The 12,541-nt window shown below is 43.5% G+C and overlaps 1 protein-coding gene across 1 annotated transcript in view; it reads right to left on the reverse strand.

The window, feature by feature from the left end:
- The window catches only part of LOC308286965 (low-density lipoprotein receptor-related protein 1-like), a gene marked incomplete at both ends in the record, with an annotated part of 303,935 nt that overhangs the window by 36,447 nt on the left and 254,947 nt on the right, over positions 1–12,541 (reverse strand). Inside the window, 15 exons of the mRNA XM_080728087.1 lie at positions 94–242; positions 613–801; positions 1,447–1,652; positions 2,287–2,474; positions 2,860–2,979; positions 4,883–4,968; positions 5,085–5,268; positions 6,265–6,452; positions 7,028–7,168; positions 7,736–7,858; positions 8,211–8,339; positions 8,517–8,633; positions 9,409–9,531; positions 9,896–10,048; positions 12,037–12,150. Coding sequence (XP_080584213.1) covers positions 94–242; positions 613–801; positions 1,447–1,652; positions 2,287–2,474; positions 2,860–2,979; positions 4,883–4,968; positions 5,085–5,268; positions 6,265–6,452; positions 7,028–7,168; positions 7,736–7,858; positions 8,211–8,339; positions 8,517–8,633; positions 9,409–9,531; positions 9,896–10,048; positions 12,037–12,150 — 2,210 coding nt within the window. The remainder of the gene's footprint in view (positions 1–93; positions 243–612; positions 802–1,446; positions 1,653–2,286; positions 2,475–2,859; positions 2,980–4,882; positions 4,969–5,084; positions 5,269–6,264; positions 6,453–7,027; positions 7,169–7,735; positions 7,859–8,210; positions 8,340–8,516; positions 8,634–9,408; positions 9,532–9,895; positions 10,049–12,036; positions 12,151–12,541) is intronic.

Consider the following 12,541-nt stretch of genomic DNA (forward strand, 5'->3'; position numbering starts at 1 on the left):
TTATCTTTAGAACGGTTAATGTATTAAAAACCAGACACGAGACACAGAGTCATATGGTGTAAGAACAACACAAGTGAACATGAGGTGACTCACCTGGCTGGCAGTGCAGTTGGACATGCACTGCTTGCCGTCGGCTGCCAGGTAGAAGTTTGTGGGACAGGCACACTTGTAGCCTCCTCCAGGTGAGAGCAGACACAGGTTACTGCAGCCGCCGTTGTCCGTCTGACATGGGTGGCCGGACACTGCAAGGTGGAGAAAACATGCACAAGCGTACAATATTAATAATATTTTTGCTGTCGGGCAGAAACCTCAATATCTCCATATTCTAGCTTTTTGTGTTTTTCCGTAAATTAACGTCCTACTTGATCATACTACAGCGTCACACAAAATCATCAAAAGTAGCAGATCTACAAGCTTGTAGATCGGCTACCTTTCTGTTTTTGAATTTGAATCCTGAAAAGTAATAGCTTTGGACATGCAAGGTTTCCACCCGAAAGAGACGATTATACAATCATCAAGCAATCATGGAACCTGCACGGCATGCAATTGTGTTGTATGTACCTTGTCTTGTTTTTTCATAATTGCCAAATAAATGATTCAAATGGTACAAACCCTCAGGCTGTCTGTAAGGGTGGTAGATGTGGATGTCCATGGGTCTGTGCAGGGTGCTGATCAGCATGGTCTTGTTGGTGCCTTGTGTCTTGTGGGCTCGGTTGATGGACTTGGTCTCCCAGTCGGTCCAGTAGATGTGCTCCTCAAACAGGGTCATGGCGAAGATGTGGGGGATGTCCTGACTCAGTACTGCACAGATGGCACAACACCAAAAGAGTCAGAATAGTGCATAAACAAAGTATTCAAGGATATTAAATAACAATATTTAAAAATGTATAAAAAAAAGAAATATGTTAGACCACTGCTTTCATTGCTTTTCTTTCACTACTCGTGGTAAGATAAACAAAGGCTATTCTTACACATAATACAATCAGGAGTGCTTATTTAAGTCTTAGATTATATAATATGTGTACCTGGTGAAATTACATGTTGTCTTCCCATAATGTATCAACTTTCAAACATTTTAAATATTTTTCAGGATGTTATGTTTGTGATTGTATCTCTCTCTGTGTGGGTGAGAGAGAGAGATAAGATATTTGATTGAAATGTATAATTTCTTAATGCCAGATTTTGCCACTATGTCCCTGAACTTCACATGAAAACTGCTAGCGTAGCCGCTTACAAGGCATCACCTATGGAAACAATAAATGCGAGCGGTTGGCAATTTTACGACCCGCACAGCTGATTTCTTTGTTTGATGAGACCTGTGTGGAAATGCTCATTATTCGCACGGGTAGAAAGCTATTTCAACCAATCAGATTGCTTCGTCGGAACTATCTGTTTATGTGCAAGACATAAATAAACATTTCAAATGTGTGTGTGTCTATGTGTTACCTGTGTGTCTGTTCGTTCCGTCCAGGCTGGCGAACTCTATGTAATCCTCCCTTGCATCGGCCCAGTAGATGCGGTCGTTGATAAAGTCCAGCGTCAGGCCGTTGGGCCAGGTGATCTTATCGTCCACGATGGAGCTCCTGTTGGTGCCGTCCATCCCAATCCTCCCGATGTGGGGGTGGTCGCCCCAGTCGGACCAGTACAGGTACCTGTCAGGGAGACACTGCGTCAGGGGGGTCACTAGAAGAGAGAAGAGTCTAGAACAGTGTTGGTCTGTACCAGTGATCATTTTGACAGCTAATCCTGATTCTGATAATTCTGACTATTTTAGTCATAGTCTTCAGAATAAAACGTAAAAAGTACTTCACCACTTTTCAACCTATCTTCATATAAGGTCAGAAACCCATCGTCTTGTCATCGATTCGGAATCCAAGCTAATAGAAAATGTAGGCTTTCTATTCCTGAAAAGTTGCAATGTTAAAGTGGAAGCTATTGTTCTCGCGATAATAAAAATCTAAATATTTTTTTCAAAAATATTGATTTTTTTGGGGAAAATGATGATGTCACAAGACGATGGATTTCTGAACTTCCCACAGCTCTCCTAAGAGACTTGGACCGAGGAAAAAAATTGTGCTATTTTATTATGAACATTAGTGAGGACCTATTATATGAATATGGGTTGAAAAGTGGCAAAGTCCTCCTTTAATTTAGTTTTAGTCATATTTTAGTCATCTGAAAAGTTTTAGTTGTAGTCTAGTTTTAGTCGAAGAAATATCGTACGATTTTAGTCTTAGACTAAATCTACAGTTGATTTTGTCGTCAAAAATGTTATTTCAATCTTACCCGTAGCGCACGTCCACAGCCACTGCGCGGGGCTCTTTCAGGCCGCTGTTGACCAGGACGGTCCGGTACGCCCCGTTCAGCTTGGACACCTCGATGGTGTCCCGGCCCTTGTCACACCAGTACAGGTTTCCTCCCACCCAGTCCACTGCCAGGCCGTCTGGGTTGCTGAGAGACGTCCGGTGAAGGACCTGTCCAGGAGCCATACATGCACTCTGTATATCGTCGTTGTCGGGTGAAAACCTTGTATGTCCAAAACCGTTCGTTTTGCATTTATCATTTTAAAAATGATTTAAACTAGTGAAAACAGCCGATCTACAAGCACACAACGCCTCGCGGTGTGCTTGTAGATCTGCTGTTTTCACTTCCTCTGTGCGACGGCCTTGTATGATGAAGCAGGGCTTTTACTTTGCGAAAAAACATACAAATTTGAAACTTGGAGGTTTCTGCCCGACAGTGACGATATATATATATATATATATATATATGCACTCTGTATATATATATGCACTCTGTATATGCACTCTGCCACCAAAATGTGGAATGACATCACTGTGATTGGCCGCCCACACTGACCTGGACATCACTACCGTTGATGTGCATGCGTCTGATCATGCTGCCCTGCGTGGTCACGTCTGTCCAGTAGATCATCTGCTGCCGGTAGTCAAAGTCCAGAGCCACCGCGTTGTTCAAGCCCTGTCACACACACAGACACACCACACCGGTTAGAAGGAAGTCTCAGACAGGAATATATTATGACATAATGCTAAAAGCAGGCTGTGTTGCAGAATATCATAGGGCAGGGGTCTTCAACGTTTTCAGGCCAAGGACCCCTTACTGAGAGGGAGATAAAGCAGGGACCCCCACTACATACTGTATACAATTGTGTTGCAGATTTTCATCGATCTATGTTTGGATGTCTATGCTGGATTTGTGTTGATGTGTTTTTTCTTTCCAGACATTTCAAACCTATTTGCCAAAAATAGCCGATCTACAGTACAAGCTTGTAGATCTGCTATTTTTGTCTAAAGTTCTCTTCAGAATAGGGATGCGAGGGTTCAATTTGTTCATTTAAAAGAACTAGAAGCTGGGCCGCCCTTCGGGCGGCCCAGCGTCTAGTCGCCGACCTGGCCAACTCAGGAACGATGTAAATAGGGAATGAATCCCCCGCCCTTTAATGCAAACCCCATTATACCTGTTGTCATAGAACCCGTTTTGACCATCTGTTTGCCTGTGTCCATTTATGCCCATATATGGAGATATCTGTATCTGTCTGTCTGTCGGCGTCCATTTTATGTCCATATATGGAGATCACTGCAGATATAGTTCTGGGTCCATGTTATGCCCATATGCCCATATATGGAGATATCTGTCTATTTGTGTCCATTTTATGCCCATATATGGAGATCTCTGTATCTGTCCGTCTGTGTCCCTTTATGCCCGTATATGGAGATATCTGTTTATCTGCGTCCATTTTATGCCCATATATGAGATCTCTGTCGCTTTTTGTTTGTTTCTTCTTTAAGCAGAATACACAGCCTGCTTAAATCTGCATCATTCAAGTCATCCTCCCAGTCCCACGCTTTGTCGCTTGTCTTATGTTTGTTTTTGTCTCTTTTATTTTCTTTTTTGGAGCGGACCCCATGAATGCCCCATCCTTTAATGCAAACCCCAATATACCTGTTGTCATAGGACCCGTTTTGACTTATTTGAAGTCTGGGACGCCATTTCTACACTGCGAAATCCTCGTCATTTAACCCTCCGAGTTACAAAGCTCCATTCAGTTCCTAACTATCCATAATTTGCTGTAGGGACCCCCTGGAACCCCCTCAAGGACCCCTGCACACACAGTACCGGTTGCGGAAAACTCTGATGTCAGACATCAGCTCCGCAATCGGGGATTCATTTTATGCCTATATCTGGAGAAAGCGTGTGCCGGTGGGAAGAACGGTTCTCGAGATTCACATACATACATACACATTCACAGAGATTTTTTGTTGACTCATGTGGCGTACGTGATGTCACAGCCTTTTATGAAGTGATGTCACAATGAGTCAGCGCTTGCGCCGATTTCCTCCGGAACAGCCTGATGTCAACAATCAGCTCCGCATAAGGAGATTACGAACGTTTTGCGCCGGTTTCGGAAAACCGCGAGTCAGGTCGGGTCGAGGCCCTGCACTGCACTCCGCGCGGCAGCGGGGAACGCGCGTGCCGAATCTGAAGCCGGTGGGACGAACGGTTCTCGAGATACGTGGATTACAAACAAACAAACAGACAGACAGAGATTTGTCGCATTTATAGATAGATGATCCTACCACACAAGGATTTGGCGGCCCCCCCTATAGTAACTCTGAGGACCCCTAAGGGGTCCCGGACCCCCTGTTGAAGACCCGTTGTAGGGGATTGCAATATCGCAATCGTGAACGTTTTTTAGTTTTTCAACATAAATCTGGCTAAACCTTTTCAGATGGGGGACAAATACATATCAATTTGGGGGTCCTTGATATGAAAAGATTTGAGAACATATATAGAACGTGTAATTGTTACCTGTTTGATCAGGGTGTAGTTTTTACCTGTTTGATCAGGTTGTAGTTTTTACCTGTTTGATCAGGGTATAGTTGTCGCCACTCAGGCTCAGCTTCCTCAGGTAGTAACGGTTGGCAAAGATGAGGAACGGCTCCACCTCTGGAGGAAGTGAGAGTTGCATGGTGTAAACTTTAGAGAATACACCCACCCAGCAAAGCCTGTCTGGCCCACATATACAATACATTGGGTTGTTCCTTGACTGGAATAGGTCTTACCGGAGGTGGACTTGCAGATGGTGGGGTCTTCGGGGCTGAGCTGGAAGCCCTCCACACACAGACAGTGGAAGCTGCCGTGCGTGTTGATGCAGCGCTGGGTGCAGGGGTAGGTGGTGGTGCACTCGTCCACGTCCACACACGTCTTACCGTCGTCCTTCAAACGGAAGCCTGGGTGGCAGCGGCACTGTAAGGAGGCAGGAGCACAGTGGGTAAAGCTCCAGTATGCAACCAAAGCCTTGTATTAGAGAGTTCTGCCAATGCGGGGTCAGAAACAGTGCCGGTGACGTGGTTCATGTAACTCGAAATGTCACTTTTCCCTCATAGACTCCAATGCATTCTGTAAACGTCCGATTCACGCTTTGTCACTATAATCATAAAATGGTCGGGTCTCTAGGAATCTCGGAAATAATCTGATTTTGGGACAAATTTCAAAGGTTAAAGCTATACTGTGTAAGTTGCTCAACTGGTGGTCTGTAGCAGTATAGCAAACCGCGGTCGCGTTTGCTTTTTTGTCCGTTTTTCGCTCGCGGACCGGGCCGTCAGACCACCGCGTCCGCCTCGCCTCGCCGAGACGCTTTCAATGAGGTCTCCCGTGTCCTTCTACGAGCAGCGGTTTGGGAGTTACATGCTAGACTCCTCCAGTGTAAACACTGCAGTGTACTTCCTGAAGGCGTGTTTCCTAAACCCACCAGAGAGCCCGGCAGTGTATGTTCTGCGCTGTGATTGGCCGGCAGTGTATAACCCTCGCTGTGATTGGCCGGTAGTGTGATGACGCAATTTTTCCGCGAAAACCGGTCCCGGGCAGGGATCATAGAAAACATATAAAGAGAAGGCTTTAGAAGCTGAAAATAACGGAGTGGGGGTTCTAAAACTTTAGCGATTTAACAGCTAGGACCATTTTAAGATTTGTTTTATAAAAAAAGTTACATGGTATAACTTTAAGGTATGGTACAGATCTGTAAACGGGGCGGCATCATACAAAACTGTTACAGAGCCCCTCGGGTTTGGTTTTGTCATTTTATTATTATTTCGGAACGGGTCGGAATCGGAACAACGGTTGACGGTCCATTTCGATTTCTGTTCGTTTTTTTTTGGACCCGTAAAGAGCTCTACTTTCCACCACTGGCATCGTGAAGCCGACCAGCTGTTTTTATCCTGGAATGATATGTTGTTTCCGTACCTTGAAGCCTATCTTGAGGTCTTCACAGAGCTGGGAGCAGCCACTCAGCTTGCTGTTCAGACACTCGTTGACGAAGCAATTGAGCTCGTCTGAGCCGTCGCCGCAGTCGTCCTTGTTGTCGCACAGCAGCGTCTCGTTAACGCAGTTGCCGTTGTGGCAGGCATAGGCCGTGTCGTTGCATTTCTTCTCTGTTTCATAGCGGAAGGAAGTGGAGAAAGGAGTAGGGAAGAGGAGAATGGAAGCAGAGGGGAGGTGTTGATGAATGTGATTGTGATGTTAAAGTCAGCGTTCCCACACATTTTGAATGAATGAACTATGAATTTCAGATTTCAAAACCTTTTTGAAAGTTTTTTATTCAATTTCCAGGCATATAGCAATCATACAGTGCAAAAATTATAAATAAGCTATCAACAACCCAAAGGCAAACTCGAGTGAGGGTCAACAAAAAGTAAAGATCTACATGTTAACAACGTATCACGATGCAACATGTTGTTAGCTTGTAGATCTATTATTTTTGTCACATGACGTCCTGTATACATTAGTGCCACACATCATACATGTGATGTCTTGGGACATGTTTTTTATGAAACAAAATCAATAGATTAATTCCAAACCTTTTCCAGGGCCTAGAAAACAGTCTTTCTAATTTCAAAATACCTCCAGGAAGATCATGTGTGTGTGTGTGTGTGTGTGTGTGTGTGTGTGTGTGTGTGTGTGCGTGCGTGCGTGCGTGCGTGCATGGGTGCGTGCGTGCGTGTGTCACCTGGGCCGTTGCAGCGAGGGTTCTTGGGAGCCTCGTCAGAGCGGTCGTGACAGTCGAAGTCTCCGTCGCACTCCCACGCACTCTGGATGAGACAGCGGCCGTTGGCACAGCGGAACTCGTTGGGACCACATGTCGGGTACTCTGGATGGAGTGTCATAAGATTATTATTATTTATATTGTTGTTGTCGGGTGGAAACCTTGTATGTCCAAAACCGTTTGTTTTGTATTTATCATTTTTAAAATGATTTAAACTAGTGAAAACAGCCGATCTACAAGCACACAACGCCTCGCACTGCGAGGCGTTGTGTGCTTGTAGATCGGCTGTTTTCACTACTTTTGTGCGACGGCCTTGTATGATGAAGCAGGGCTTTATTTTGCAAAAAAGATTACATATTTGAAACTTGGAGATACTAGGTTTCTGCCCGACAGTGACGATATGCTGCTTTCACACTGGAAGCTACAAAGTATACAGGCTACCATTCTTTTTTAATGTACTGTAAACTAATCAAGACGGATCTGGTGGATCCATCTTGATCACTTGACTATAGAGATAATGTGTGCCGATTTGCATGATGTTTTTTTAAGGAGTTTTTTTTGGTCAAAATCTCAGCTAAGGAGTCCCTGCTTCATCTCTCTCTCTCAGCTAAGGGGTCCTTGTTGAAAAACATTGAAGACCCCTGGGTTTAAAGAAGGTCTCACTAAACTCACCACACTCCATGGACTCATCGGAGCCGTCAGCACAGTCGTTGTCGTGGTCACACACAAAGTGCTTGGGGATGCACTGTCTGTTCTGGCACATGAACTCGTTGCTGTCGCACGTGTTGTTGAACACTGAAAACCACACAACACAACATGAACTCGTTGCTGTCGTACGTGTTGTTGAACACTGGACAAAACACAGGAAGAAGAGTGGTGGTTGTGGCCAGTGATGAAAAGTAAGAACATTTACAATTTAGGCATTTAGTAGACGCTATTAATCCAGAGCAAACAAGGTACAATAATACATCAAATGCATCACTGGCTGACAAGGATCACTCAAATGAATTGAATACACACAAGGCCATTGGACAAGGACATTGGAAACTTGTGCAAATAAGAGCAAAAATAAGACAGGCAATATTAGTGTTTATTAATGTCTGATTTATTTCAACATGCCACCCTGCTTGGGGTCTTGTCTCCTCACCACAGCCAGCTTTGACGCTCTCATCGGAGCCATCGGGACAGTCCTTGTCCCCGTCACACTTCCAACGCAGAGGCACACACACGTGAGAGCCAGGACACTGGAACGCCTCGGGACTACACGTCTTTGTCTCTGTAAAAAAATAAACATAAAGAAAGAAAGAAAAATAGGGTTTAAAGTTGTTGTTGATGGGTTTCATTATATCCAGAGTGTGGCAGTGTGTTTATGTTTGGTTTGACAATTTGAAACAGTTTAGTTCCTGGTGTCTAGTCTGTCTGTGTCATATTGTCAGATATACAGTACACTCACTGCACTTGCTGTCCTCGTCGGTGCCGTCCCCGCAGTCGTCAGCCCCGTCACACACCCAGCGACTGGTGATGCAGCGATGATTCCCACACTCAAACTGAGACGCAGAGCAGAACTTATCTAGAGGACAGAACAGAGAAGAACTTATCTAGAGGACAGAACAGAGCAGAACTTATCTAGAGGACAGAACAGAGCAGAACTTATCTACGGGAGAGACATGAGAGGAGCAATGCATCAAAGCACTTCTTGGACTACATGGGTTTTTGTTGTTGTTCCGACACGCATAACTCTGATGTTGGGTTCGTCTGGACTTTTAAAATAAAATGAATTATCGTGACGAAAAAGGACTGGCTTGGACATTCTTCTCTTCATCAGCCAAAATACACTACACAATGTTTTTGAAAACATTTGAGGTGAAAAATAGACAATGCAGTAAATCGAATATCGATTCTATTTGATCAACACTTCATGTTGTTTTCCAAGGCCACTACTGTATTGCACTAGATTTAATACTTTCATTACTGTGAGAAATCCTTCGTTATGTTACTTCTGGGCCAATTTACCCATTTCTTTGTTAAGCAGGATAATCAAAGGGGACGCTATCGCAACAGCGTCTAATCACCCTGTCAGGGTTTATTTCTCAATAATGAGCCACTACTCATTGATTATCCCTTTCTTATTTAACAGAATCTCTAACTGACCACAGGTAGTCTGATTCAATAGAAACTCTAGTCTCTAACTGACCACAGTTAGTCAGATTCAATAGAAACTCTAACTGACCACAGTTAATCTGATTCAACAGAAACTCTAGTCTCTAACTGACCACAGTTAGTCTGATTCAATAGAAACTCTAACTGACCACAGTTAGTCTGATTCAATAGAAACTCTAACTGACCACAGCTGGCCTCGTCCGCCCCGTTCTCGCAGTCGTTCTCCTTGTCACAGGTCCAGCTCATGGGGATGCAGCGCCCACTGGGACAGGCGAAGAACGGCGCCGGACACTTGGTCTTCGTGCTTCCTGTTGGGGAGACGCAGGACAGTTAAAAAACTGCAAGTTATTTTTATGAATTTAATTCACATTTGAAACAATCTGTAAGGTTGGAGTATAATAGGATATTGTCTCTGTCGGGTGGACCGTGGAAACATCATGTGTCCTAAACTGTTACTTTTCAGGATTCAAATAAAAAAAACTAGCGAAAGTAGCCGATCTACAAGTTAAAAATGTGTTGCTTTGGGACATGTTTCAAACTTGTAGATCTGCTACTTTTGAATAATGTGCATTTAACAGTAAATAAATAAATGAGTTATAAAAGGTCAGTTTCTCTCATCAGACCAGTGTCCACAGTCATGTATTTACAGTACATTAATGAATGAAGGTATACCTGGGCAGTTGGTCAGTTCATCAGACCAGTCTCCACAGTCGTTGGCATGGTCGCACCGCCAGGAGGGGGCGTAGCAGAGCGTGGTGAACTCACACTTCTGGAAGGTGACTCCCTTCACACCCAGACGGAAGTAGCTGGAGCAGTCCGTGGCCGCTACGCAGGGGGAGGGGAGGGGGACGCACTCAGTGTTATTTGACAGCACACAGCAGCTTGGGGCGACCGGTCACATAACATAGTTATAGTCTAAACAAGATTTAGATCATCTCATCGTCTAAACCAGGGGTCTTCAACATTTTCAGGCCAAGGACCCCTTAGTTGAGAGAGAGATGAAGCAGGGACCCCCCACAACCTGTTCATAGATTCCATATAGATTCATCGTTTGACAGCGCAATCATCAGTGTATTTTGGATTCATGTCAATTTGTGTTTTCAGATATTTAACCACTTGAGCAGTCAATACTTAAAGTGATCCCTGGCTAATACGACAAATCATAATTGTCCTCTATAACTACAATGTAAAATTAAAAATACCTCAATTATTTTATTTCTTCTAGAAATAGCTAATCTTTCACTCAATAGGGGAAATGCCTGTCGCAAGTTGATGATGTCATAAATGTCATGTGTGATCTATCCCTATGGAATTTATGGCAAAAATAAAAAAATTAAACATTTGAAATATTGATTTGATGGTCATATTAACCATATAAAGTATTATGTTTGTTTTTATTTTCACATGCATGCCATAAATTCCATAGGGATAGATCACACATGACATTTATGACATCATCAACTTACGACGGGCATTTCCCCTATTGAGTGAAAGATTAGCTATTTCTAGAAGAAATAAAATAATTGAGGTGTTTTTAATTTTACATTGTAGTTATAGAGGACAATTATAATGTATTAAGGCTCCCCCTTCTTAGATTTTCTAGAAGGGGGAAACTGATTTAGATTGGCTGTATAAGATAGTATGATCGACATCCCACCACCATGTATGCACACGGCTGTTTTTTTAGAGTCTCTTACCACTTGATATGTATATATTTTTCTTTTTCCCTCCCCCGTTATTTGTCTTATTATCTGTATGTATGATTTCCTGTATGTCTTTTGTCTTATGTGTAGTCAAAGTCTGTTAGTCTTGTTTGTCTGAAAAAAACCCTGAAAATAAAAAATAACAAAAAAAAATAATGTATTAAGGCATATTTGTTGTATTAGCCAGGGATCACTTTAATAAACTTGAACTTTCACTCTGTACTTGGTGTGCTCTTTTTCCCCTCTACACCAAACCGCTTTGCCGAAAATAGCCGATCTACAAGCTCACAACGCGTCGCAGTGCGAGGCGTTGTGAGCTTGTAGATCTGCTATTTTTGTCTAAAGTTCTAAAAATTTGGACACTATGGTTCAAGTGGTTAATATAAAAAGTTTCTATCACGCATTTAGAGGACCCCCTACAGTAACTCTGAGGACCCCCTAGGTGTCCCGGACGCCCTGTTGAAGACCCCTGGTCTAAACCACTGTTTCCCAAGCACTGGGTCGCGTACCCACGGGTGCGTCGTGGGAGATTTAAATTGGGTCGCCAAAACATTTCTTTCTTTTTAGCTAGCATTGCTAACGGTTTCCTCAGTTCCTTCCCAATTGTTTGCGAAATCGTGGTAAAAACGCTGATTTCTACCCAATCTTTTTGAAAGGATTACTAGTATTACTGTTGGCTTTTGTCTAATGTAAATCTCAAAAAAAGATGTATTAACAATGATATTTTGTCAAAACTGTCGCGTAAACCTCCTGGACTACTGGTTCAAGCCAGTTCCAGCAGGAGGCAGTGTCCTTCTGTCCATACAAAATCTGTTTGGGGAATGTTTTTTGAAAATGTTTTGAAATAATAATAATTAAAAACAAAACGTAGTAAAACAAAAAATTAAGGGTCCCATAAAAATGTGTCCGCGACCCACAAATGGGTCCCAACCAAATGCTTGGGAACCAGTGCTGTGCTCCTAAAATGGGTTTTGACATAAAGGTATAAAACAACGTATACTGTAAGGCTGCTCCAGCTCTAAAATGAGTTCAACGTACAGCAGTTCATCATAAAGGTATAAAACAACGTATACTGTAGGCTGCTCCGGCTCTAAAATGAGTTCAACGTACAGCAGTTCATCTCGTCGCTGGCGTCCTCACAGTCCACCTTCTGGTCACATTTGCTGGTGTTGGAGATGCAGCCTCCGTCTCTGCACTGGAACTGCTCTGCTGAGCACAGCGTGGCTGGAACACACACACAACACAAGGTGAAAAGATTTTTTATTTTTGGAGCTGTGTGCAGCTCCCTATACGTGGCTGTGTGGGTCTGTCTGTGTGTCTGTCTGTGTGTCTGTGTGTGTGTATGTAGCCTGACTTCGGCGCGTAACTAGTGCCGCACCATTTACGCCACTCACGCAATATATACATCAAAATGTGCGGCTCGGCCGGGAATGGTGTTCTATTACCTTTCGTTCCGATCCGCCTTACCATGCCGATGTAATCGGCAAAAAACGACGCTTAATTGTCCCCATTGACTTATAATGGGACAATGCAAGAAATCACTTTCAAGTATTTTTCTCGTGTAAACCATAGGAGCTACAGTTTCAAACCTCGGAGAGGAGATTCATAATGATTT

This window comes from Nannobrachium achirus (assembly GCF_963921795.1).
Source record: "Nannobrachium achirus genome assembly, chromosome: 6".
In the NCBI taxonomy this organism is placed as follows: Eukaryota; Metazoa; Chordata; class Actinopteri; order Myctophiformes; family Myctophidae; genus Nannobrachium; species Nannobrachium achirus.